Source organism: Oryctolagus cuniculus, chromosome 10, assembly GCF_051225735.1.
Source record: "Oryctolagus cuniculus isolate XC-2025 breed Fujian yellow rabbit chromosome 10, ASM5122573v1, whole genome shotgun sequence".
NCBI classification, from domain to species: domain Eukaryota; kingdom Metazoa; phylum Chordata; class Mammalia; order Lagomorpha; family Leporidae; genus Oryctolagus; species Oryctolagus cuniculus.
In genome coordinates, this window is record NC_142876.1 from 111,969,214 (window position 1) to 111,995,639 (window position 26,426).

A 26,426-nucleotide genomic window follows, 5' to 3' on the forward strand; every position below is an offset into this window, starting at 1 on the left:
GAGCAATGGAAAGTAACAAAGATGAAACAACTTCAGAATAAACCAATGGTAAGCTGTGCAGGGCAGAAAAAGCAGGCCACGCGGCACGTTATATAGTCTCATAATCAAGTATACACTCAATTCTGAGCTAACCAGAACCATGCCTTAAGTGTACTGGGAAAACAGGAAACAGAGAGTAGGCAGATGTGGCAGGGATGTGAGAGGAAGCCACACCCAGGCTCTGGTGGGAGCCCAGAGCCTTTGACACCTTCATCTGAGAAATCGAAAAGTGGCAGCAGCAAGGAACGCTAGCTACAGATACGTCCGTCAGGGCCAGGAGCATCAGCCACAGTGGAGAGGAGCAAGATGAGTAGTGGGGTAGAGACAGCTACTTGTAACAGCTAAGACTTAGAGAGCTATCTGCCTTTTTTAAAAAAAAAAAGGTTTATTTATTTATGTGAAAGGCAGAGTTACAGAGAGGCAGAGCGAGAAAGGTCTTCCATCCATTGGTTCACTCCCTAAATTGCGGCAACGGGTGGAGTTGGAGCAATCCGAAGCCAAGAGCTTCTTCAGGTCTCACATGGGTGCAGGGGCCCAAGCATTTGGGCCATCTTCTGCTGCTTTCCTAGGTACATTAACATGGAGCTGGATGGGAAGTGGAGCAACCAGGACTTGAACCGGCACCCATATGAGATGCCAGCACCGCAGGCAGCAGCTTTAACCACTATGCCACAGTGTCGGCCCCATATCTAACTTTTTAAATCGTGTGAATGTGCAGCTGATAAAAGCAAAAGCTGAATTCAAAATGCTTACCACAGAGGAGTAATAGGAGGCTGTTAAGGAGAGCAGGAGCAGGAGAAACCACTGGGAGACAGTTCTCCACGGCTCTCGGGTGTTTCTGCGTGTCCTCTGAGCGGACACTGGCTGCCTCTGTTCTAGACTGTGCAAGCACCCTTATACAGCACACAGCCTTACAGGACACGGTGTCTCCCTCCACAGCAAAGGGCAGGCACACTTGCCAGTCCTCACAAGATTCAGGTTCCCTAAGCTCCGGCCTTGTCTCCAGCAATGCAGGCCACTGTCAGCCAGCGTCCTTCCTGTTGCCCTGTGGGAACTGGGGCTCAAATAACTAATGTTTACAATGCTGGTGCCCCAGGGCCTGCACTGTGGTACAGTGGGCTAAGCCTCCGCCTGCAGTGCCAATATCCCACATGGGCAACAGTTTGTATCCTGGCTGCTCCACTTCTGATCCAGCTCTCTGCCATGGCCTGGGAAAGCAACAGAAGATGGCCCAAGTCCTTGGGCCCCTGCACTCACGTTGGAGACCCAGTAGAAGCTCCTGGCTCTTGACTTTGGATTGCCCAGCTCTGGCCATTGCAGCCATTTGGGGAGTGAATCAGCAGATGGAAGACCTCTCTCTATATATCTGTAACTCTACCTGTCAAATAAAGTAAATAAATCTTTTTTAAAAAATGCTGGCAGCCCAGCTATGCTACTGCCATGTTGACGATGTCCTTCAGCCCTGAGCTGGGAGTCCCGTATCTTCTGTCAGCACCCCTGAGAGTGAGCTGAGGAAATCGCAGAGCCTTCACAGAGCTTGACAGGGTGCTGGCACTCACCAGGAGGGCTCTGTTCTCTACCGACAACACAGGACAAGGGAGACGGTGCTGTGCTCCCAGAAGCTCAGAGCTCCTAGTGCCAACCCTTCACAAACTCTCGCAACACACAGAAGAGGGAACACTTCCCAACTCATTCTGTGAGGCCATATTATCCAAAACCAGACAAAAATGTTTCTAGAAAACTGTAGGTCAATATTCTTCATGAATATGGATGCAAAAATCCCCAGTGCAACACTAGCAAAGTGAATCCAGGAACACAGAAAAATAGTTATCTATCATGACAACAGATTTATCCCAAAAACTCAAGGTTGGCTTACCATCTGCAAATTACCTAAGGGCTACCACGTTAACGGAACGGGGGACAGCGACAGGATGAATCTCTCAACAGATGCAGAAAAGGGGTCGGACAAAATCCAATACTCGCCACGACAGAAATACTTAACCAGCAAGAAACAAAAGGTGACTTCCTCAACCTGATAAAGGGCATCTGTGAAAAATCCACAGCCTGCGTCACAGTTCACGGTCACAGACAGAAAGTGATTCCCCTAAAAGGAGGAACAACACAAGGACGTCCACTGTCGCCACGTCTACTCAGTGTTGTACTGGAGGTTCCGACCAGGCAGTTAGGAGAAATACCGGGCACCGAAGCTGGAAAATAATAACTATTGTATAGGACATGATCTTGTGCTTAGAGACTCGTAAGGAATTACTGTACCCAAAGAAAAACCTCATCTAATAAGCAAGTTCAGCAAGGTTTCAAGACACAGGATCAATATACTGAAAGCAATTGCATGTCTGCATACTTGCAATGAACAATTCAAAAATGAAAAGAAGAAAACAATTCAATCTATAATAGCAACAAAAAGAATAAAACACTTAAATTTAATAAAAATGTATACACTGAAAAATTTAAATCATTAAAAGAAATTGAAAATCTAAATAAATATCACATATACAAAAACTGATGAGCTCATCCTAAAATTGATACAGAAATTCAAGAGGGGCTGGCACTGTGGCATAGTGGGCTAAGCCTCCAAATGCAGCACCAGCATCCCATATGAGCTCTGGTTTGTGTCCCAGCTGTTCCTCTTCCAATCCAGCTCTCTTCTATGGCCTGGGAGAGCAGTGGAAGATGGCTCAAGTGCTCGGGCTCCTGCACCCATGTGGGAGACCTGGAAGAAGCTCCTGGCTCCTGGCTTCAGATCAGCCTAGCTCCAGCTGTTGTGGCCATTTGGGGAGTGAACAAGCGGACAGAAGACCTGTCTCTCCCTCTCTCTGTCTGCAAATCTACCTTTTAAATAAGTAAAGTCTTTAAAAAGAAAATTCAAGAGACCCAGAAATCCAAAACAATCAGCGCGGTGCGCCAGCCGCGGCGGCCATTGGAGGGTGAACCAACGGCAAAGGAAGACCTTTCTCTCTGTCTCTCTCTCTCACTGTCCACTCTGCCTGTCAAAACAAAACAAAACAAAAAAAAATCTTGCAGATGAAGAACAAAATTGGAAGACTCATACTTCCTAATTCAAAACCATATATCAAAGCTACAATAATCAAGAGCATGTGGTACTGGCCCAATAAAAGACGTACAGATCAGTGGAACAGAGTGGGGAGTCCAGAAACAATCCTATTTACAGTCGGCTGATTTGCAACAAGGCTTCCAGGATGACTTAATAGGCAAAGGATCCTTGTGGCAGCAAATGGTGAATAACTGGAAATCCAGGTGCAACGGAGTGACTTGGAAACCCTACTTTATACCATGCAAAAAAATGGATCAAAAACCCAAACATGAGCGTGAGAACAATAAAAATATTAGAAGAAAACATGGGCTTAAACCTTTAACACACAAAGTAGATAAATTGCACTTCAGAATTTAACACTTTTGAGCGTCAAAAGGTAGTATAAAGAAAATGAAAAGACAACCCACAGGAAAAAAGAAAATACTTGCAAATTATGTGTCTGGTAAGAGACTTGCATCTAAAATGTACACAGAAATCTTACTAAGACAATGACCTATTTTTTAAATTGACCAAGGAGCTGAACAGAGACAAATGGTCATGTTCTCTATCCTCAGCCATTAAAGAAAAGCAAATCCGGTGCATGAACCAGTGCTTCCTAGCCACTAGCAGGCTGACCGTACAAAGAGGGCAGATAATAACAAGCATGACAAGGATGAGAGAATTCGGAACCTCAGACTCTGCGGGGGATGAGACAAGTGGAACTGCTGTGGACAAGGGCCCTGGCAGCTCCTCAGTGTGGGGAGCAGGGCCCGTCTCCCGTAACATGGCAGGGCCCGTCGCCCAGGAGACAAATAAGTACTGAGACTGTGCACAAATAAATACTGAGGACAAATACTGAGATTACCGAGACTAGACTAAATTACTGGAACTGCTAAGACTAACTCTATGCATCTGATCTCCCACCATATGGCGCTGAGAGAGAGTAAACAGCTTCCACACAGCTGCCTCACCAATTCGACTAACAAGCTGCAGGAGCTGATCCTGCCCCTGATTGGAGGAGAGCAGCGTGCTCAGCGTGTGGGGAGAGAACGCCAGCAGAGTTGGGATTGGTGGAAGAGGACTATAAAGGAGGAGAGAGACAACATGCAGGAGGAACATCTGAGGAACCCCTGAGAGAGCCGACTGGCGGTGTGCCGCTCCTCCGCGGAAGCGGGGGAAGCAGCGGGGGTGCCGCCCCACCACAGAGGCAGCGGGGTGGGGTGGGGGGGCCAGCAGCTAATCCGGGGAGGACCCGGGAAAGAAACAACAGCAAATCCGTTGCCGCTCCTCCGCAGACACTCAGGAGGCTGAACACAGACTTATGTGAACCCATGAGAGAGTAAAACGCCCCACACTAGCACATGGATGTTCTTCGCAGCAGTACTCCTAACCACCAAAATGTGGAAAGAACCACCTGTTGACCCACTGAAGAATGGGTAAGCACGGTCCATTCACACGGGGGAATGTTGTTTATTCAAGAGGAAAAGGAAATGAAACATTAATTCATATGCTGCAATATAAATGAACCTTGAAAATGTCAGGCCAGGTCAAAGAAGGCAGTCTCGAAAGGCCACAGTCGTGGGCTCGGCGTCTGGGAAACACCCAGAAGAGACAGAAGCCAGGGACGGAAAGCAGGCTTCTGGCAGTCGGAGCCTGGGAGAAGGGAAGGGGCGACCATGGGTGCGGGGTTCATTGTGGTGATGAACAGGTTCTGACACCATACAGTGGCAGTGGCTGCAGAGCTGTGTCAACACACTAAAATTCCCTGAATTATATACATTTAAAAGCTTACAAGGCATTGATTACATCGCCAAAAGGCTGTGTTAAAGGGAAAGAGAACTCTTCCCCTTCTGTCCTCCAGGGCTAGGGGGGTGTCCCTCCTGCTCACAGGACAGCAAAGGGCTCTGCCTCCTCTACGCAGCAAAGCTTCCCTCAAGTCACCCCCTCTGTCTTCTCCAGTCCTCTCTTAATGGTGGAAAGGCTGCAGAGGACAAATCTGAATTAGAAACATGCAGCGGAAGCTATTTCAAAAATGTATTCCCTCACTAACAAATGAAAAGTAAAATTGACAGCTGTCAGTCACCTGGCAGTGGTTCTGTACTGTTCTGAGCGCTTACCTGGTCCTCACAAGTGTCTGCAGGGTGGACGGATATACTATCCGTTTCATAAGAACAGACACTGGGACCACCTAGCAAGGTCACATGAGGGTAAATGTTGAATCTGGGAATCACATCTAGATACTCTGGCCCCAAAGTCTAGATTGTTACCCAATGGGCTAAACTCTGTCCATACCCATCAACTTGGAATATTTGGGTATGAGGCCTGGACAACTATCTATCTATATTTACAGCAGTTTCAGACTATTCTAATTTGCAACTGGGGCTGATTCCCTAGCTGATGTCTGTTGGTTTCCATTCATTCAACAGACCTTTATCAAATGCCTTCTAGGCCATGAGTCCAAGTAAACTCCCAGAATACAGATCCAAATGTGTTTTGTTCTAGTCCTGAAAGAGGTAACTGGGGGAAGAATGAGGAAGTGTCTATATTAGTGGAATAACGGAGCTGGCCAGCTTCTTAGAACACGGCTGTGCCCCCTAGGGAGCAGCCGATTCCAGGTCTGGAGCACGGACACCTCATCATCCCAGACAGCAAGCCCGGCTCGGAGACTTCGGGGAGTCGGGAGATGAGAAGCCAGCCCAACAGGCCAGTCACTGGCCGAACAGTCACATGGACATCCCAAGTCACGTCTCACGGCAATTCACTCAAACGGTTTGAATGAAAAGCCTGCTGATCAATGTAGAAAGTCTGGTAGAAGGACAGATAAGATCACTGTAACCCTAACTAACTAACTGGTTCAAGCAAAAGCCATAAATGGATGCTGAAAGCACTGGCTGAAAGGTTCTATAGAACCAGATACTCAGACGGCACCAAAGCACTCCCCTGCAGGTCCCACGCGCACCGCAGTGAGAACAACGCACATCTTCACTGCTGTAACCAAACCATCATCACTGAGAGCGGGGACTGTCATGGAACCCAGACCCTAGGGGGTACAATGTGCAGTCTCCTTGTCCCTGTGCCTGCAAAGCACTTAGCTTGTTTCTAATCAAACTTCTGCACTTCACTCCAGCTTATAAGAAGTAAAAGAGGAACAAGGTAGGTGACCCTGTGAGAAAAAAATAAATTCTGAACGTGAGACGTTCTACAAGAAAACCGGCTTGGACATAACAAAACATCCAAGTCATGGAGGAAAACCCCAAGATGGGAGCCATCCTGAGGGAAAGGAGACCAACAAGATAGAGCAACAAATACAATGTGTGACATTTGGCTCCAGGTTTGAAACAGCAGCTATATTAGGCAATTTGGGGACGATGGGGAAATGAGAATCCTGGCTGTTGAGGTTATCAGTAACTACTGTAGAGTTAATGTTGCCCTTTCTGAGGTATGCTAACAGCTTTGTAGTTATGAGAAGGGATATCTTGTTCTTAGAAAAAGCCTGCTGAGTATTCAGGCGTAAACTTTCTGCAAGTGTTCTTCAGGGTTCTAGAAAAAGTGTGTGTGTGTGTGCATGCTGTGTGTGTGTGCGTGCAGTGTGTGTGTGTACGTGCACGTTGTGTGTGTGCATGCGCGCTGTGTGCATGCGAGCTGTGTGTGTGTGTGTGTGCTGTGTGTGTGTGCGCAGTGTGTGTGCGTGCACGTTTGTGTGTGAGTGCATGCGCGCTGTGTGTGTGTGCGTGTGCATGCGCGCGCACATGGGGTGGGGGAGAGCAAATGTGGCAAACGTTAAGTAATACTCAATTCACCTGCAGAGGCATCAGGCTGCACTGCACTGTCCTCTCCCCTTTGCTGTTCGCTTGCGATTTCCCAGCATGACGTCGCTCACCGCACCCGCCCCGGGCGGCATCACACTGGCCCTGGGATGCCCCAGGCGAGACCTGCTACCTTTATTTCCAGTGTCATGTACACATCACAATATAGACTGTCTGCCAAAAGGTTGGTGGGAAATGGAAGTAAAAGATGGGCTTATTTTGGTGCAAAAACAAAGTTTGAAATCCATGCATGGTTTTTACGTAATATATTTTCCATAACTTTCAGAACACCTTTGTAAGTATAGATTTCAAAATGGCTTTTACCCCAAAATAATCTTTTAATTCCATTCTTTATTGAAGTCTCCTTCATATATATATATAAAATACACTACATATACCATTTCTGTGTCCAAAAAGAATGGAGACAACTTAATGAAAAAGCATAAATACAACAGCACTAAAAACATGCTGAGCAGTAAGTGCAGGGAGTGCTTATATCAGAAGCCTAAGCTAAGAACAATTTCCCGAATTCAGCTCATTTTCCGAGCCACCAAGGCCCAGGAAGAAAGCGAGGGCTCTGAGGCTGTGGTGGTGGGAGGCACCCGGATCTCTGCTCCGCCTGCCTCTCGTCCCAGGTCTGCCTCCTGCTTGCCCCTCTTATCCATCCATACTCTTCTCAGGGGCCCTCCGTGACACAGGGCACCCACTGCACCCTGCGCTATCACGCCGCGGCCTTCAGACCTGGCTTTCTGTGACAGCGGTGGCCGGGGCTGGTCAGGTGTGGGCCATCAGGAAGGTGACATCCCAGAAGTCCGGCAGGGACTAGCTCCCCGTCCACATCATCCAACCCATTCTTCCCCCCTCCCCACCATCACACTTGACTTCATTTTCTAATTAGGTTTCCAAAGAATAAAAATAATCATCTGTCTCAGTTTGGGCTCCTCCACAAGCCCTGAAACCAAGACTGGGGTGAGAGCAGCTTCCCAGGAGGCCGCAGCAGGAGGAAGAGGATGAGACAGGAAGGGAGCTCACCTGACAGCTTCCTGCTGCGGCCACTGGGACTCATCCCATTGGCAAACCCAGACTTGCCCCACCGCAAGCAGGAGGACTCCAAGCTATTTATCCTCAGACTCGCTTCTTGATTCTTCCCATTTGCCCTGCGTGAGCGGGGAGAAAATCCCTGGCAAACAGCAGCAGATGGACACAGCCAGCGTGTTCTGGAGTGGCCATCGCACAGGAGACACGGCTGGCAGCTGATGTGCCAGTGGATATTTCTGATTGTTTCTACGCCATCCAAACCACCCGCCCCTAAACAGTGGTTCACAGATTGACTGCGCTTAACCCCGAATCACACAGGACATCAGGAAGGCGCTGTGGGTCGGCGGGGACGGACTCAGCTCCAGTGGAGGCAGCAGACCGCAGCTGCTGCCTCTTACCAGGGAATCACTGGTTTCCTGGAATGCGTGCGAGCACAGAAACCCGCACTGAGCCGACAGCCGGATCTCGAGGGCCGATGCACGGATCCTTTACAGCTGTGTAGGATTTTGCACACTTGGAAGACTGGCAGCGACTGCTCAGCATGCAACAGAATTTTCTCCCCATTCTGCAGCAAGCTAGGAGAGGCAAAGGAAGTCGGCAACCGGCTAGGCTTCGGACAGCACAGAAAGCCAACACCCACTGACCTCGTGAAAGAACTGAGGGGAGCGCTTTTTGTTTAAACTCTCATTTGAAATGACTTCAAACTTACAGAAGAGTTGCAGAGATAAAAATGCTGTCACGAGCCCCCACCTTCACCTCTTGTAAACATTTTGCCTCATTTGCGTTATTCAGTGCTGGTGCAGCCGCTGCGTCTACCTGTGCACCTGCGCTCACACTTGCCAACAGAGGTATAGTTCCTACCACGTGCGAGTAACTCACACGCAATCCGCCCTAGATGCCTGAAGACTCAGTGCACCAGTGCACCAGGTCAGATTATTGTCTTATATAAGCACCGAGAGCCAACAGTTTTGGGAATTTTAACGTTGATTCCACATCTTTATTTATTCTATTCTTAATATTCCAATTTTGTCAGTTGGCCTGATAATGATAATGTACTGGTTTCTTTCTTTAAAAAAAAATTTATTTATTTATTTGAAAGTCAGAGTTTCAGAGAGAGAGGAGAGGCAGAGAGAGAGAAGTCTTCCATCCGATGGTTCACTCCCCAGTCTCCCACGCGGGTACAGGGGCCCAAGGACTTGGGCCATCTTCTGCTGCTATCCCAGGCCACAGCAGAGAGCTGGAAAGGAAGAGGAGCAGCCGGGACTAGAACCGGCGCCCATATGGGATGTTGGTGCTTCAGGCCAGGCGTTAACCTGCTGAGCCACAGCACCGGCCCCAATGTACTGGGTTTCTATGTACACTTGCTTGCCCTTTTCCAATAGTGACATTTTAAAGTAAAACAATTTCCTCTCTTTAATATTCATGGTTTTTTAAGTCTATCGTTTCCCTTAGATTAAATTCAGGTCCTGTAATCCTGGCTGGAATCTCACATAATTCATATATAGCTGTGGAAGCCAACCCTGTCGCTCACCAGCAGCGTTAGTTTTCATTACCTGGCCGAAATACTGCCTGATTTCACCGCTGTGACGTTATTATTTTTTCCTCTGCTACAGAGAGGAGAGCCTTTCAAACCTGCATTTTACTTTTTTTGCTTGACAGTGTTTCCAGAAAATTCCTCCCTGTCAAGCCGTAGAGGTGACCTTGCTTGTGTGCAGAGGTAGACAGTGCTGCATGTGTGCACGGACCACAGGAACTCTGATCCAGGTCCTTGGTCGGAGCAATGCCCCACCATCTCTTTGGGCCAAAACCCAGGCCAGGTCCTGCGCTATGGGCACACTGCAGCGCTGGGCTCCAGTGAGCATGCTCCCCTGTCGGCACACTGCAGTGCTGGGCTCCAGTGAGCACGCTCCCCTGTCAGCACACTGCAGCACTGGACTCCAGTGAGCACACTCCCCTGTCGGCACACTGCAGCGCTGGGCTCCAGTGAGCACACTCCCCCAGCTGTCCCACTGGATGCATAGAACGTGGGTGGTAGCTAAGGGAGGACCCTGAACAGTGAATGGTGGGGGCAGACTGGGGAAGGAAATCAGAACTGAGCAACAAATGAGCCCGAAGTGTCCTAGATTTCTCCTCCCTCAGTATCTCGGGCTGGACTCAAAGCCAGCGGACACCTAGGGCTTCGTGCCACTCATGGACGGAAGCAGCTCCTCCTTCCCCAGGAGCAGGGGAGAGGATCCCCACGCAGCAGACAGGGTGGCAGGAACTGGTTTGTTTCCTTTTTCCTTTTCATTCTCTATGGCAGACCCAGCTCTCAGAAAATCCCAAGATGGGGCTGCAGCAGGGGCCAGGCTGGCCCCCTCCTCTCCGACCAGGGAAACCGGGTCCCAAGACTGCAAGGAGAGTCCCTACTGCTTTCCTATCTTGATCCACCGTGGAGCACCCACGGTCCGGCAGAGTGTGCAGCAGAGAAGCCAAAGCCCAGTGCTTTTTCAGCCAGAAGACCAGGAAGAGGGTAGGGGGCTCCTGGGACCAGGAAAGCGTGAGGAAGACTGCAGATGGGAGGAGCTGAGGAAGCAGCCCCACGACGTGGGATGTGAACGCCGGGGCTCACCCCAAGATGCTCACGCACAACTCGGCCCCCACTGAGGAACGGATCGGTGAGCAAACTCCTGCTTAGCCCCAGCCTGGCACTGGGTGATGCACACGTGGAACAGATCCAAAGAGCACAGCAAAGGCTCTGAAAACGGAAACACGGCCCACGGGAGGCAGCTGCCTCGCGGGCTCGGTTACCTGCTGACACAAACCGTCTTCCACAGCATCCCCCTCCACTGACGAGCAACCACATACACTCAGCCATTTGTTTCTTTCTTTTTTGCTTGTCTGAATGGATATCAGCCTCCTCAACTGGCCAAGGCCATCACCTGCCATCAGCCTACCTGTGACACTCACGACGCCCTTCTTTAACCTGCCCCTGTCACTGGCAGGAGCCTCGCCCACCACCAGAGGGCAGGAGACAGCCCTCAAGAGCAGTTACCTGGGTCAGTCAACGCATGCTTTAGTATTCGGGCCAATCTCTCTTGGATCTTGTGAGAGGCTGGAGTATGGAGGAGAGTGTACCCTGTTCTGGATCTGCACTGTCCTTAAGGCAGAAAACAAACAAACAAACAAACAAACAAAAAAACCCGCAGCTTGGAAGACTCCCATCTCTTAAACACGAGAGAAGTCTTCTCAGACTCACGGAGGGGCGTGGCCGAAGTCTGATGATCAATAAGCGTTTTGCCAGAGAGCAAGTCAGGAAGAAGCGATTCTGCCAGGGCCCAGACACATCCTGTTCCAGTTTCCTGATGCTCCAACGTGATACACCGTGAAATTCCGACGAACGCGGCCCTTCTCAAGTCTCCCCCCGTACCCCTCCCAGCAGCAGAGGGGGCCCCTGCAAGCTCGAGGGGTACAGCCCAAGGTGGCGACCACACGCAGGGAAAGTCTGTGACACCCACTTACCCACCTAAAAATCGCGAGAGTGTTTTCTCTACTCCTTGTTTCCCGTGGAGGAGGAGGAAGGGTGGGCGGTTCCCACCACCCCACGATGAGCAGGATGCCCCTCACTGGCTTGAGAACAAAGACATGCTGTCCAGCCCCATCTCTTTTCCATATGAGTGTGATACAGTTCTAAGAACCCAAACCCACCTATGTAGGAAGGTAGAAATGCCACGCAGTTTTCACTGCTTTAGGAGCTCTGTTGGGTCAAGACATAGGAGAGCAAAACAAGTGACCCCAAGAAGGTTACTCTTGGGGGAAATCTTGGCAGGTCTGTGTTGTCCTGAGAGATCAGGACTCCGGAGTCATACAGAAGGTCTGTTAGCTAGAACACTCTGTCAAGGTGAAGAAAGCGCGTGACTGCCTTCTTCATTTTACCATTAGACCAGTAATTTTCACTCCAGGTAATTAATGTGAGAGACTGCCAGAGAGGCACACAGGGTTTTACCAAGATCTGCTCCACAAACACTGACATGAGCGCACAGCAAGTCTGTGCTGATGCTGTGGGAGGTCCAGCCTGCGACAGTTGGAACGAGGACCCTGGAACCTTCATCCAGCTCCAGCAGGACAGAACCCGGGCGTGGCTATGGCAAAGGACACTCTTTGCCTGCACAGGAGGAGCAACCAGGAAAATGGCAGTGGTGCTGTTGTGTTTCCAGCCACCCACCGCCGACAGCCCTCTCACCTTCCTGTTAGGCTTACTGCCTACTCCCACTGGAGGCTGGGGGCCTTCCGCACCCATCTAAGCAGAGTCCACAGCGAGCCATTCAGCCTCTCCCTGCTGAGTCTCAGAAGGGTACAGCAGCCGTGCCCAGCTGCAGTGGGCAGTGGGAGGCGCACTGTAGAACCCTGGCCTTACTGGGCCCATGGCCCAGCCCCCAGTTCTCCTGGGTAAGCTGCCTTCCTGCTCACTGACCCCCGTGTCACTAACCCCAGCCCCCAGTGGTTTCTGTCGGTGCTCCCATGAGCTCAAGCACAACAGGCTTGACCCCAACAACACAGCTTTGAAATGCATACAGAGAAGCTGCTAGAGATACTAAGATAAATGGATAACCCCGAAGACTGCATGGAATTCTGGACACATGGCTCAGAAATGGATGGGCCATAAATAGGTGGCAGCCACGTGTCCATTTGAATTTTAATTTAAGCTATTCAAATTAGATAGAATCTAGCAGTCGGTCAATTTGGATGACAGCATTCCACACGTGCCCAGTGGGTGCTGCATCAGATGTGTACCCTACTGGGCATTTCCCTCGATCCATTTGTCTGAAGTATTTAAATAGCACAGTAAGCTTAATTTTCTAGAAATACAGAGCCCTATACCAAGCATGCAAAAAACAAACACTGCTCTTAAACACTTCTGATATACATTAAGTAACCATAAACTAAGGCAAAATAAAATGTCAATATATTTCCCAAAGTAGAAATTGTGGGACCTACACATCCTGTCCATAATATAAGCAAACTACAAATTCACAATGAAAGGACAGCCTGCACACACATGCACACTTACACACACTCCACTGGAAATTTTTAAACCTTTTTCTAAACAAATCTTGGGTTCCTGAAAGTAAAAAACCATGAAGAAATTTGAACCACACTAGCAACGTTCTAAAAGCAGTATGCCAAAGAAAATGTATGGTAGTAGACACTGGAAGATGGCTGAGCATTAGCACCTGACCCAAAGCACAAGTTCAGGGTTGGCAGCACTCACATGGGGTCATGGACTCCAGCCGTGCCCTCCTCATGGGCAAGGCAGCTTCACCTTGCTCCCATCCCTACCGAGTCATCAGCACAGCCCTGGACGCCTCACAGCTGGGACTCAGGTTTCTTAAGTGTGGAGAATGCTACGTCTTCTGCTCCAAGTGTGTCTGTTCGGTTGGCTGTTAACTGATTCTTGGAGCTTGATGCCCTTCAGATGAAGTCAGCTCGTTCAGTGACGGGGGGTTCTGGATTTTGCACCCCCATGATGCTTTGTCGTCCTCCTTTGCTGTTTTTCAGATCGCCATGAGGTTATCTCCAAAGAAATCCTGGAGCTGGACCCCTGGGAAAACCAGTGGAACGTGGTTGCCGTCAACGTGCTCATGCACGACAGCTATGACGTCTGCCTGGTGGCCAGGATGAACCCCCGGGACCTCATCCCCCCGCCCGCAGACCTGGTGGACGAGGACAGTTAGCACGGAGGCCCTCCTGCCGCGCCTGGGCACCCGGCCATCACTGACACAAGCACTGCATGCGTAGCGGCCCCTGGGCAGAGTGTGCTGGTGCCACCAGGAGCGGTGGACGCAGTAGATGAGACACCAGGGGCAAAGCATTGGAATGGCCACAGGAAGAGCCCCGGGGTGAGGCCACAGGGGCGCAGGAGATGGAGGCGTCTCAGCCAGCAGTGGCCTCTTACCTGGCCACGACCTCACAGGTGCAGCTGATGGTCAGGTCACAGAAATGGCCAAGCAGAGGCCCTGTGCTGGCAAAGCCTCCAGGGGGCCAGGTGGCCTAGGGCACAGGGTTCACTGCTAAGGTTAGGAAAAGTAGATGGAGCTAATTGATGGCCAGCTGAAAGGACCAGGAGTGTGGACCTGGTCACTGCGCAGAGGGGTATCTCGGGTAGGGATGTGAAAGGCAGGCTTCTCTCTGGGCTCTGTCCTGTCTTCAGTCTTACACACTGTACTGCAGCAACATGGCCCGGAGCTGGGCTGGCTGTGGCCCATTCCCAGCACACCACCATGAACAGACATGTCTGCTCTGGGCGGAGCGTGTGTGCACACAGAGGTGCAGGATTCTGCGGTCCTGAGCCACTCTGGGGTTGGCACTGAGGATCCGGGATGAGGCTTGCCCAGGCTGCCCTCGTCTGCTCTCAGACATACACAGCCTCTCTGCAGGCTGGCGCCAGGTGAGGAGAACTGGCCCCAACCCCGGGCCAGCACTGGCTCCGGAGTGAGGGGAAAGGAAACAGCCTCTCTGGCCTGGCCATCTGCTGCCTTCTTAACCTCAGCCCTTAAATACCATCCCCAATGTTGGGGTGAGGACAGAGCCACTGGCTTTAGCCCAGGGACACTATTTAAGTGATACATAGGAAAGCCACCTATTTTCCTACCATCCATTTGTATTTCTGGAAGCACCATGAACTCTAAGAATGTATTTTGATGGCTGCTTTTCAACTGCATTTCAAAAGTTCATGGGGAACAAGGTGCTTTTTTAAGCAGGAGAGATCAGTGAATTCTCTATGACCCTCCCAAGACCGCTGCTCTGCGGCACGGAGCTACGCGTCCCCAGCTCCAGCTGCTCACCCAGGGAGCAGAGGCAGGTCCAAAGGAACAGGAGCCACCTAGAAACCGACTTCTGCCCCGAGGAAGGGGACCGGGTTCCCAGCCCTGTGTGTTCTGAGTAGACTAGACTCTAGGAGGGCAGGGGCCCTGTCTACCTCCTTGCAACTGCAAGGACCTGGCCTAAGGTGGATCTTAGTGGCAAGTTAGGGAGGCATCTCTGAGCACAGCTGGGAGTCTGGGTTAAAGTGAGCTCATTTCTCTCCTGGGGAAAGGTCATAATCCGTGGGTTCTTCTCCTTGCTGCAAAGACAGAGCAGTTCTGAGTTGGCTATGTCAGCTGCTGGTAGCCACAGCTGAGGGCCTCCAGTCCCGAGCTCCTCTTCACAGAATCACTGTGCCTGCTGCACCTACTGAAACATTCTAGAAGCTGCCAGTTCCCTGAATCTAGGGAGGCCTTGTCAGCGTGTCACTGCCGATCTAGATGCTGTGGGCTCGAGTTCCACCTCAACTTACCTAGTAGCCGTGCGACCTTACACGGGATAATCTTTCCAAAGTCCTTTTTTTGCTCATGTGCAAAATGGGAAAGAAAATGCTACATGCTTTATATATAAGAAAATGCTGAGCAAAATACCTGCTAAATACTAAAGCAATAAACACGCATTAGCTGCCATCATCATCGTCATCAGCATCACTGCCTTCAGCATTTCCCAGAGCAAGGTGTCCCAGGAGGAATCCAGCACTGTAAGGGACCCCTGCAGTGGAGAGACACACCGGTGACCAGAGACGGCTCCTGACAGCCCAGACCCAGCCACTTGGCTCCTCCAGGGGCTGAGAAGCAAGCAAGGGAGGCCCTGATGCCTCTCAGATGGATGCCTTCCTGGAGGGCGGGGGTAAAACGGCCACCGCTGTCCCATGAAAGGTCTCATGGGGTCACTGCGTCCAAAGCTCTTCAGGGAGTTTCAAGAGAGCACAGAGGACAGATGACCTTGGCCTGGAGCCGGGGTGGTCAGCGCCCCTGGGCTGGTTTCACCCTGGAGGGCAAGCTCCCATCAAGAAGCAGAATGTCTCAAACTGGTTCTGCCAAATGGGCGTGCGACGTCATGGGGAGCAGCCGTCCGGCTGTCATTTGTCTTTACGTAACAGGCTCCTGCTTCCTTGCTTCTGTGCTCAGTGGAAGCCCTAGGTGCTTTTCTTATTTGTAATGAAACCCATGGGCCCTTGCCCCCTTGCCGTCAAACACTGTCAGAGATCCAACTGTGAAGCGTTTTCCTCTCACTCCTTCCTTCACTGTGACCCAAGCCTGTCCCAGCATCTCGTGGTGGGCTCTTTCCAAACCTCCCCCGTTGCCGGTTCTCAGCACGGTGACACAGGACTTCCAGGCGCTGGGCAGGGACACGCGTAGGGAGGGAATTTGGCTGCTGAGACCGACAGAGACTGCAGCTGTCCACCATACCCAGCCTGGTTTGTGTTCAACAAGACGGCACCATTGTTCTCAGACTGACTTCATGAAGAGCGAAGGCTTTACATGTGAACTTACAACATAAATCTTTGTGAACAAAAGACAGAGCGTTCATCTTGGTTTCCAGATTGCAATTCAGTGCCAGTTTGGGGCAGGGGCAGCAGGTGGCGCCATTCCCAGGAAGGCTGAAGCACAGAAGGGTGCCAGGAAAAGCAGCCAAAGCTGACCACAGACGACCCCGAGGGCCACACCCGGCAGTCGGGTGTCCACGCAGGAGCCTCACTCTGCAGGCCCCTCCCTGTAGCCAGCAGGAAGCACAGCAGGGCCGGTGTTGGGGAGCCTGACCTGACCCAGGAGCAGTGCACTGAGAGCTACAGCTGAGTCCGTGGGGCCGGGGGTAGGGGGTGCCGGCACGTGCTGGCAGACTGAGAGCATGGAGGTGCCACGGGTTTGACCAGACAGCCAAAACCAGAGACCTTCAAGGGAGCCCCCACCTCTCCACCAGTGTTCCTTAGGGAATGGCCACCCACACAGCTTTGGCTCCTCCCCCCAGGCCGAGTGGGCTCACCAAGAGCCAGGAGAGGCCCTGCGGCACAGGGTCAAGTCACTCCACTTCTTGGCCAACCCTTGCAGACACAGTCAGGTGAGCTCTACGGCCGCCCCCAGCATACAGACAAGGGCCCTGCACAGCATCAACCAGGCATTACAATGTTTTTCCTTCTGGTGCTTAGTGTAACGTGGCCCATGGCACTATACTGGCCAGAGACATCACAGAGCTGTGCAGAGGGGCTCGAAAAATTCTTCTCACTCTAAGAGAGACATAGAAGAAGAGAATGGACTACGGAGAGGCTATTCTCTGCTGAGGCTCTCTAAGCTGACCTGCTCCCTGGAACACTGCGACTGCCCTGCAGCCAGCAGGGGGCGGTCAGACACCACTGCAGTCCACCGCTCCGAGAACCGGGATCCTGGATGCTGTGAAGCCGCTAACTGCCCTGCCAGGGGCCACTGGTCTAAGTGTTCACTGCCGTTCAGGTCACCTGGAGCTACGTGCAACCCAAGACGTCCTAACAGATACTTCACCCGCCCTCCCCAAGGCCACCCTCTGTTAGGACAACATCTGTTACTCCAGCCAAAGGGGAGGACTCAGTCCCAGGTCCCCCAGAGGTCTGGGGACAAGGCTGCTGCCCAGTGCTACAGGGTAAATTCTGCCCAGCCTGCAAGTGCTTACTATGTCCAGTCACTTAGCTATTTCTCTGCTATTTCTCTCAGATCTTCAACATTTTTGTTTACTGCAAAGCCCACCACCATCTGCTTTTGCAGACAGTGTTTTCCTGGAACCCAGCAACCCCCATGCATCGGTGCGTCATCTGCAGCTGCTTCCGGTGCAGCCCGTGGCCCTTGCAGAGGTTTGCTGACTTCCCGTGCCCCCACCCAATTACCTTGAAGACAAGTTCTGAGCTAAGCGAATGGATGCAATGAGGGACCGAAGGGGGCGTCACAGTTCATTTCTAGGAACTTTCTCAAGATTCCTCGTAAGCATGGATTTCAACATTTTTGCATCAAAATAAGCTTAACGTTTAATTCCATATTCCATGAACTCTCTAAAACATCCCTGTAAAGGCATACTCTCCCTCTGCTGACACATTTAACATGGTATGGATCCATTCTTTCACTCAATGATGTATTTTATTTTTTTTTTTTTTGACAGGCAGAGTTAGTGAGAGGGATGAGACAGAGACAAAGGTCTTCTTTCCGCTGGTTCACCTCCCAAATGGCTGTCATGGTCGGCGCACTGGGGTGCGCCACAGTGAGCGCAAGCCAAGGGCAGGAAGGGTTCCCACAGTACCAGACAAAAGCCACTCTCTGCCCTTTATCTCTGCTTAGCACCTGTGGGTGCTCAGCACCAAACAAGGTGCTCCCGGGATACCAGAAGTAGCGCAGGGGGCACCCTCGCCCTGAGGATCGGCACCAAGAGAAGGAAAGTGTGACAAGATGGCGAAGCCCCAGCCAGTGTGCACCAGGCACGGTGCCGGGCAGACTCGTGCCATGACGTCCAGCCCCGGCTCAGGCACAGTGCCGGACAGACTCATGCCATGACGTCCGACTCCAGCTCAGGTTCTGCAGAACAAAGAGCTATGTGTGTGAGTGAAGTTCCCTCCTCCAAGGAGTGAGTGCCCAACCCAGCACAGTAGGCAAAAACACCACAGAGCCCAAGCTTCCTCACCACAGCTCCCCACCACCACCGTAACTGACCACCATACGGCAGCTTAGAACCACATGAATCCATTCTCTTACACCCCAGTAGTACAGAAGCCCTCTAAGGCTCTCATGAGCTAAAGTCAAGGTTCTCAAAGGGCTGTAGAGGCTCGGAGGAGAGCCAAGGTTCTGGCTTTTTCCACCTTTAGAATCCACTGCCATCTCTCAGCTTGTGGTCCTCCCTCCAACGTCAAAGCCGCCAGCCATCAGGCCCTGACTCACTTCCACTGCCTGCAGGGGCCCGCGTGGACAGTGCAGGAGACCCTACCCAGTTACGGTCAGCTGATTAGCAACCTAAGGTCATGTGCGGCCCTAACTGCCCTCTGCCATGTGACATTACGTACACAGCAGCTCTGGGATTAAGATGTGGATGTGTTAGGGAAGCCAGTATTCTGCCTATTGCAGCCCCCAGGCCCGTGGAATCAGTGCAATGCACACTGATGTGTGTACAATGTTTACAGGACGTCACACACACAGCGAAGTCAGGGGGTACACAGACACAGGTCATTGAAAGCATGCACCCTAGGGATGTCCATGACCAGGAAGGACACGCGGTGAGGTTCTGGATGGAGAAAACATCCGGCCTGGGATTGGCTGGCATCCAGCTTGAGCCCACGAGGGGCCAGGCACGGATGAAGTCCGCACCACAGAAGGGGAATTGCTGGCATAAAGAACTGGATCAGGGACAGCGTTACTGTGCCCCTGATTAAGCCAGTCCCACTCTGCGTTTTCAGAGCCAGCACATCACACCCCCGTGGGCACACACCAAGACATCTGGGGAGCAGTGCAGGAGGTGGGAACAAGGAGCAGGGAGCCACAAGGTCACCATCCAGGCTCAGAAGCTTCCATGGTTGTACAAATGCTGGCTCAGCTGGGGGCGGGGCCAGTGCACATGGCGCTCGAATGCTAGGGGCCTGTGGGCCGGACTCCAGATGCTGGAGCATGCCTCATGGGACCTCATCGTCTCTGTCCTATGAGAGCTCCACTAAGGCCTTGAAGGCAGAGGGGGGCCCTCTGTGACCTGGCCGTGAAAAATCAGAGATGGAAGATGCCCTTCCCGAAAAACTGGGCCGAGGCCACACAGGCTCTCGTTCCTTGTAACTGCATGTGGATCTGCAATTATCTCCAAATAACAAGTTTAATTACACAAGAGAGAAGGCTGCCCCTTCGGCCTCCAGACTACAGGGAGCCAGCTTGGCAGGAGCCCAGTGGCTCAGAGCCGGGCTCTCAGCACCTGGGTTCTCTACCCAGCCCCTAAACTCACCAGTTCTGGGACTGTGGGTAACTTAAACAGCCCAGAAAGACCCAACAGCAATCAAGCAGGGAAGACAGACACAGCGAAGGGAGGGAGGGGCGGGCATCTGGCCTGTGGCTAAGACACCTGCATCCCATACTGGAGTACCTACGATCGACTTTCAGCTCTGTTTCCAACCTGTATCCCCATTCCTAGCTTTACCACTCATCAAGCAAAAACTCAGCACAGACACTTTTGGACAGGTGAAAATTCAAAAAACATTTTGATCCAGTCGTCTACCATTGTATAACAAACTACAGCCAAACTTGTCACATCCCATGACCATGGACAAGTGACTCAGCTTGTCACTTCTCTACTCCTCGCAGTACTCGGGCCTGGCCTGGTGCACAGACCTGGGAGATGGCACGGACAGCTATGAAGCCAGGCTCCAACTGAGGCCCCACGGCCACCGCAGGCCCACACCCCACTCTGCAGCAAGGCCGGCAGCGACACGGCCTACCACAGGTTTCTTAGCATCACTCTTACCACACTTTATGAGTTCATGCAGCCACAGGTCTCAGACTCCGGGGGAAGGAGGTAAACCTCTCTCTCCATGACAGGAGAACCAAAGAACATGCACCACGCTATAGAACTTCCATCTCTGCCATGCACTTCCTCAAAGGCTCCTCTAGGGTGCGCTCGAGCAGAACGAAGGAAAAAACCAGGGCCATGGAGCAGGAAACAACGTGCTGTGTGCCAGGGAGCTCTCCCCCGAGGTGGGAGAAAGGCAAAGAACTGCTGGAAAGAGTTCCAGCATAAAAACAAAAACCAGCTCAATGGTAGAACATGGGGAAAGAATTAACTGTATAAATGGAGGGAATGGGGCTGGCACTGTGGTGTAGCGGGTAAAACCTCTACCTGCATTGCTGGCATCCCATACGGGCACTGTTTCGAGTCCTGGCTGCTGCACTCCCTGGGATAGCAGTAGAAGATGGCCCCAAGCCCTTGGGTCCCTGCACCCGATGTGGGAGACCCGGAGGAAGCTCCTGGCTTCCGATGGGCGCAGCTCTGGCCGTTGCGCCCAACTGGGGAGTGAACCAGCAGACAGAAGACCTCTCTTGCTGCCTCTTCCTCTCCTTCTCTATTTAACTCCGACTTTCAAGTAAGTAAGTAAGTAAATAAATAAATAAATAATGGAGGGAACTTCACCAGTGAAAACCTGAAGCAGTTATTACTCTAATAAAGAAACAAAAAGTACTTGTAAATACAGGGAACCAACCACCTGGGTCTGAAAGGAACAGTCTCTCACAGTCATAATATAATAATTGAAAAAAATAATCATTTGGGTGCAGAGGTGTGTGTAAGAGGCTAAACATTCAGCTGAGCAATTCACCGGGAAGCTGCAGCATAACCTTATTACTTAAAATCACTGGGTGACCACAGCAACAAGAACACTTCCTCGAAGACCTCTCTAAGGAGTGGGCCTGCAGACAGGAATGGGGGTCGCGGGTCCTCATGTAATTATCGGCTTTTGGAAATTTTTCTATACGTGTACTAATTCGTAAAGTGCTAAATGCTTTAATGTTTAAAATAAAGGAGGAACTGAGGGTCTCGAGGTCCCCGTCATAATGGACTCCCTGCGCCAGAGAGGCCCCCAAAGACACTTGGGGTGGGGAGGTGACAGAGGCCTCTGGTGTGAGAACGGCCTCAGCTGAGCCAGCTGCGGCTGTGTGCGGTCAAAGAGCAGCCTTTGATCACCCCGATGTTTGTTCAGACAGCCCCAGGAGGATGGAAAGGCCAAAGGCCAAAGAAAAAGCAGCAGCAGCATCAAGTGGCCAGGAAGCGACTTATCCTCAAATGCGTCGTTGCACAGGGAACAGGCAGCCCAGCCTGCCCCTCGGCCCAGGGCTGCCCCACTCCTGGCTCTGCTCCCTGAGGGCCAGGCCCACTCGCAGGGAGTGGGGACAAAGGACTTCCCCCCGTGCCAGGCCCTACGAATGGCTTCTCCCAGGAAACCCAAGAGTCTCTGGCAAAACCTGAAGCCTCCCTTGCTATGTGTTTTTAAACCTGGGACTGACTTGGCCCCAGGGGTCACTTTTCCCATGGGCTAAACATCACTTCCAGTTATTCACTTGCCTCCTCTCGGCACCAGGCTGGCACTGGAATCCAGGCAAGGCCTGTGACAGAGGGGCTGAGAGTGCAGGAGGCAGGGCCAGGAGGTGGCCAACAGGCCCTCCCAGCCATCCAGGGTGCAGTAACCATGGTGGCGCCTTTTTGGAGATTCATTTGACAACAGGATGCATTTTAAATACTTCCACCCTGTGCCCAGCAGCTTTGTCCCTACAGAGGCCCCCGACTAGCCTGGGACACAAAGACATCATCAGAACAGCCCAGTTAAGGCAGGAAACAGGCTCAGCAGGTGCTGTCCACACCTGATGGCGGATCTACACTGGGACTACTATGGAGTCATTAAAGGGAATGAAGCTGACAGGTAGGGCTGTGGGATAAACTCCAGGTGCGGCTAAGTCCAGGAAATAAGAAAAAGGAAAGGAGGTGTAGGAAACCACTGTTTGCATAAAAAAAGGTGGAAGACACATATAGAAATGAACGTGTGTACGCACACTGAACCTTCTAGAATGATGCAGAAGACACAAGATACTAGAAGACTACAAGTAGGAGTAGTAGAACTTACTTCTCAGCGAGCATCCATTCAAACTGTTTGGCTCTTTTTGCATGTGCATAAAATACCCAGGAATCAGTGCCGGGCAAGGACGCCTGCCTGCCCGGAGACCAGAGCACATGCGCACTGCTGGTGGCAATCAATGGTGCAGCCGCAGGGGGAAGCAGTCTGGCTGTTTGTCAGAAAACTAAATTAGCATCACCATATGTCCCAGCAATTTCACTTCTGGGTATATTCCCAAAAGACTTGGGAAAAAAAAAAAAAAAACACAGGGACTCAAACAGATTTGTACACCAATATTCACAGCAGTGTCACTCGCGAGAGCCAACAGGTAGAAGCGACCCAGGCGCCTCCCAACGGATAAACAAAGCGTGGTCCACGCAGACGAGGGAATGTCATTCAGCCTCCGAGGGGAAGGAGGCTGTGACACGCCACAGCATGGATGACCCGGCACAGGAGCACAAATGCCGCCCGGTTCCATCACACGGGGTCCCTGGGGTAGCCAGCGTCTTAGAGATGGAAGAGGGGACGGTGGTGCTGTGGCGGAGGAGCAGGAACCGGGACATACTTTGGGTAAGGACAGAGTTTCAGTTTGGGAAGACAACGAAGCTCAGAGGCGGATGGTGTTGATAATCATACAATAGGGTGAATGTGCTCGAAGCCACTGAACTGTATGTTTAAAGTGGTTAAAATGGTCGATTTTATGCTCTATTTATTTTACCACAGTAACATATTTGCTGCATTTCCAGAGAGGTTCTGGAAGGCAGCTATGAACTCTGCGCCAGGGAAGCTGTCTCTCCGAGATGCAGGCTCCAAGGAGGAGGAGCCCCTCCTGCCCCAGAGCCCCCCAAGACCCGTGACCCCTGCTGAGGCCTCAGGTCCCCGGGAACCCACCCTGGGCAGTCTGCAGCCCTAAAGCAAGGCAGAGTGGCTAGACTGCCATGGGCCCTCAGCACATCACACGGATCAGCCTCGTGGCCCAGAACGCGGTGGCCAAAGACGAGCTGGACACAGCTGTGGCTCCATGTTGACACTGTGGCGTCCATGCGTCTGCACCCGCTTGAGCCAGCACTTGGCACAGGCAACTGACAGGAGAGGTCCACCGGCAGCTGGGGGCTGTGGAGGAGGAGGAGCCCTGGAAGAAGGGAGAGACCCAGACCCTTCCCTCTTTAAACGAGTTGGCACCCACCTTCCGCAGGTGGCAAAGCAAGATTCTGGAGGTGCCATCTCTACGGGTTGGCTCACTCAGCCATCACGGTCTTCCACATTGGGCTGGGTTCTCCCATTTGAGAGAGAGAGAGAGACCAGCTGTGACTTCACCTGCACGCCTCCCCAGTGGCCACTGCTGGGCTGGAAACAGCTAGAAGCCCCACAAACACCTCCCTTTCCAACCAGGGCCAGCCGCAGGCTCTGTTCAGCCCAGAGGAGGGCACTGCACAGAGGGGGCTTCCTTCTCTGGGTCTTGAACAAACTCCAAATCGGAAGCCTCCTGGTCCCAGTCCTGTGAGAACAAGATGCAGTCCCACCCGAGGACGGGACACACACACTCCCACGGCTGGCCACGGAGGCTGCTCAGGGACGCCGGAAGGGGTGGGTGCAGCCCTCGAGTCAGCTGTCTGCGCCCCTGTGCTGTTGGCCCTGCCACTTGCCCACTGCCAGCCCTGGTGTAGCCACCTCCTCTCCTCTCCGTGAGAAACAGCAACCTCCCCTCCAATCCCTGGACCAACGCCGGGCTAAGGACGGTAATGTAGAGCAAACAGGGCGACGTTGATGAGACAGGCAATGGGGGGAAGAGGAGCTGTGATTAAGCCCCCCACTCAAATTCTGAAAAAAATCATGAGACCATCCAGTTGATGACAAAATGAGATTTGGAGGAATTCAACATACCTTCTCAGTTTTTAAAACTCTTAATAAAACAGGAAAATACAGATTCTTCCTTAACATAATTTTTTTATTTGACAGGCAGAGTCATAGACAGAGAGACAGAGAGAAAAGTCTTCCTTCCATTGGTTCACTCCCCAAATGGCCGCCATGGCCAGCACGCTGCGCCAATCTGAAGCCAGGAGCCAGGTGCTTCCTCCTGGTCTCCCATGTGGGTGCAGGGCCCAAGCACTTGGGTCATCCTCCACTGCCCTCCCAGGCCACAGCAGAGAGCTGCACTGGAAGAGGAGCAACTGGGACTAGAACTCAGCGCCCATATGGGATGCTGGCGCCACAAGGTGGAGGATTAACCAAGTGAGCCACGGGGCCGGCCCAACATAATTTTTTTCAAATATACAAAGTCCTTCTAGCCAAGTGAGACTAACCAGACTAGCATTTGCTTTCACTGTGAGCCACTAGAAAACACCTGTTGGGACTGGCACTGTGGCGTAGCGGGTAAAGCCACTGTCTGCAGTGCCGGCATCCCATATGGACACTGGTTTGAGTCCCAGCTGCTCCACTTCCAATCTAGCTCTCTGTTATGGCCTGGGAAGGCAGTGGAGGATGGCCCAAGTCCTTGGGCCCCTGCACCCACATGGGAGACCCAGAAGAAGCTCCTAGCTCCTGGCTTCGGATCAGCACAGCTCCGGCCATTGTGGCCAATTGGGAAGTGAACCACGGATGGAAAACCTCCCTCCCTCCCTCCCTCTCTCTGTAACTCTTTCAAGTAAATAAATAAATCTTTTTTAAAAATGTGCCCAAAATTTAAAGAAAATGTGAACATAATCAATAAAGATATGAGAGCTACAAAAAATGATCTGGGCAGCCAGGTGGCCCAGCAGGTAAGATGCTGGTTCCTGTATTGGGTACAGTACCCGGCTCCAGCTCCTGATTCCAGCCTCCTGCTCATGTGGACCCCGGGAGGCAACGGTGACAGCTTTGTCACTCATGTCACACCCCAAGACTGGCTTCTTGGCTCCCAGCTTAGACTACAAACCAGCCCCGTCCATGTGGGCACTTGGGGAGTGAGCCAGCCAATGGGCTCTCTAGATAGATGGACGGACAGACATATATATGTCTGTCTATCTGTGAAAATACATTTTTTTAAAAAGACTCTAATAGGCCTTCTGGAAGTGGGACAATCTGAAGCGATGTGTGTTCAGCTGGGACACCAGGAGGGGCTGAGAAGTTTAGATAATAACATGCTAAACCTGACGAAAATCATAAATGCACATCTCCAGGGAACGCAGTGACCCCACGTGGGAAACAGAAAGCTGAGCAGTTCCCACCGGGGAATGCAGGCTGCAGAGCGCCCTCTGCTGACCACTCCTCCAGGACAGCCTCATCTTGCAGACAGAGCCACTCTGTGGTTCAAGGCCACACTTGGCCAGCCAGCAAGACAGGCATCCAGTGACTGAACCTGGGGAAATACGGCGGCCAGCCACGTGGCTCCGGGCAGGGACATTCAACCGGCAGGTCCTGCTCCAGAGCCCCTGCCAGATGGGAGAGTACATGAGGCCTGACTCAAGTTCTAAGTCACTGTCGAAGCCTGCTCCACCTCCACCTTTCACAGGTCTGGCTGGACATCTGCTACCTGCTTCCTTCCCACTTCCCAGGAGCCCCGCCAGCCACACCTGAGCAGCACAAACAGAAGACAGCCTGCAGCAGCACATCCTGATCCAAAACTGAGAAGCAGGGATGGGGGGGGGGTGGCAGAGAAGGGTCTCACGGAAAACTCAGCAAGCCAGCAGACAGGGAAACACCTGGAAGGAGACTCCGAGACCCTACAAATCCACACCCTGCAACCAAAGACGACGGCCACATACAGGCTGGTGCTCAACCAAGCCAAAGCTGAGAGAGTCTGTCACCCGCAGGGAACAGCAACACATAAAGCATTGGAAGCTGTTCTTCGAGCCAAAGATAAATGATTCCAGATAAAAATCCTAGAGCTAAATGAAAGGATGGAAATTTATAGAAACGAGAGAGGCATCAGTAAATATGAAAACCTTTACAAGAGTTCTGTGTTACATATTATACGTGAACAAGTGCAATATTATTTGAACGTACACTATCATCACTTAGAGGTGCATATCGCAAACCCTAGAGCAACCACAACAAAACAGAGAAAATGAAAAGGTAC

At 51.8% G+C, this 26,426-nt stretch overlaps 2 protein-coding genes across 8 annotated transcripts in view; one reads left to right on the top strand and one right to left on the bottom strand.

The window, feature by feature from the left end:
• KBTBD12 (kelch repeat and BTB domain containing 12) overlaps window positions 1-15,410 on the top strand; it is a 64,907-nt gene extending 49,497 nt beyond the window's left edge. For both annotated transcript variants that reach the window (XM_008260321.4, XM_070051012.2), the window contains one exon: window positions 13,474-15,410. In XM_008260321.4, the coding sequence (XP_008258543.3) occupies window positions 13,474-13,649 (176 nt within the window). In that variant the 3' untranslated portion in view covers window positions 13,650-15,410. The remainder of the gene's footprint in view (window positions 1-13,473) is intronic.
• Window positions 1-26,426, bottom strand: part of LOC127492357 (uncharacterized) — a 112,053-nt gene that overhangs the window by 72,772 nt on the left and 12,855 nt on the right. Inside the window, exon 3 of one of the 6 annotated variants that reach the window (XR_016214413.1) lies at window positions 419-9,172. The exons of the other annotated variants lie outside the window; for them this stretch is intronic. The gene's annotated coding sequence lies outside the window, so the exon portion shown is untranslated. Of the gene's footprint in view, window positions 1-418; window positions 9,173-26,426 lie in introns of those variants that run through there. 6 annotated transcript variants of the gene reach the window in all.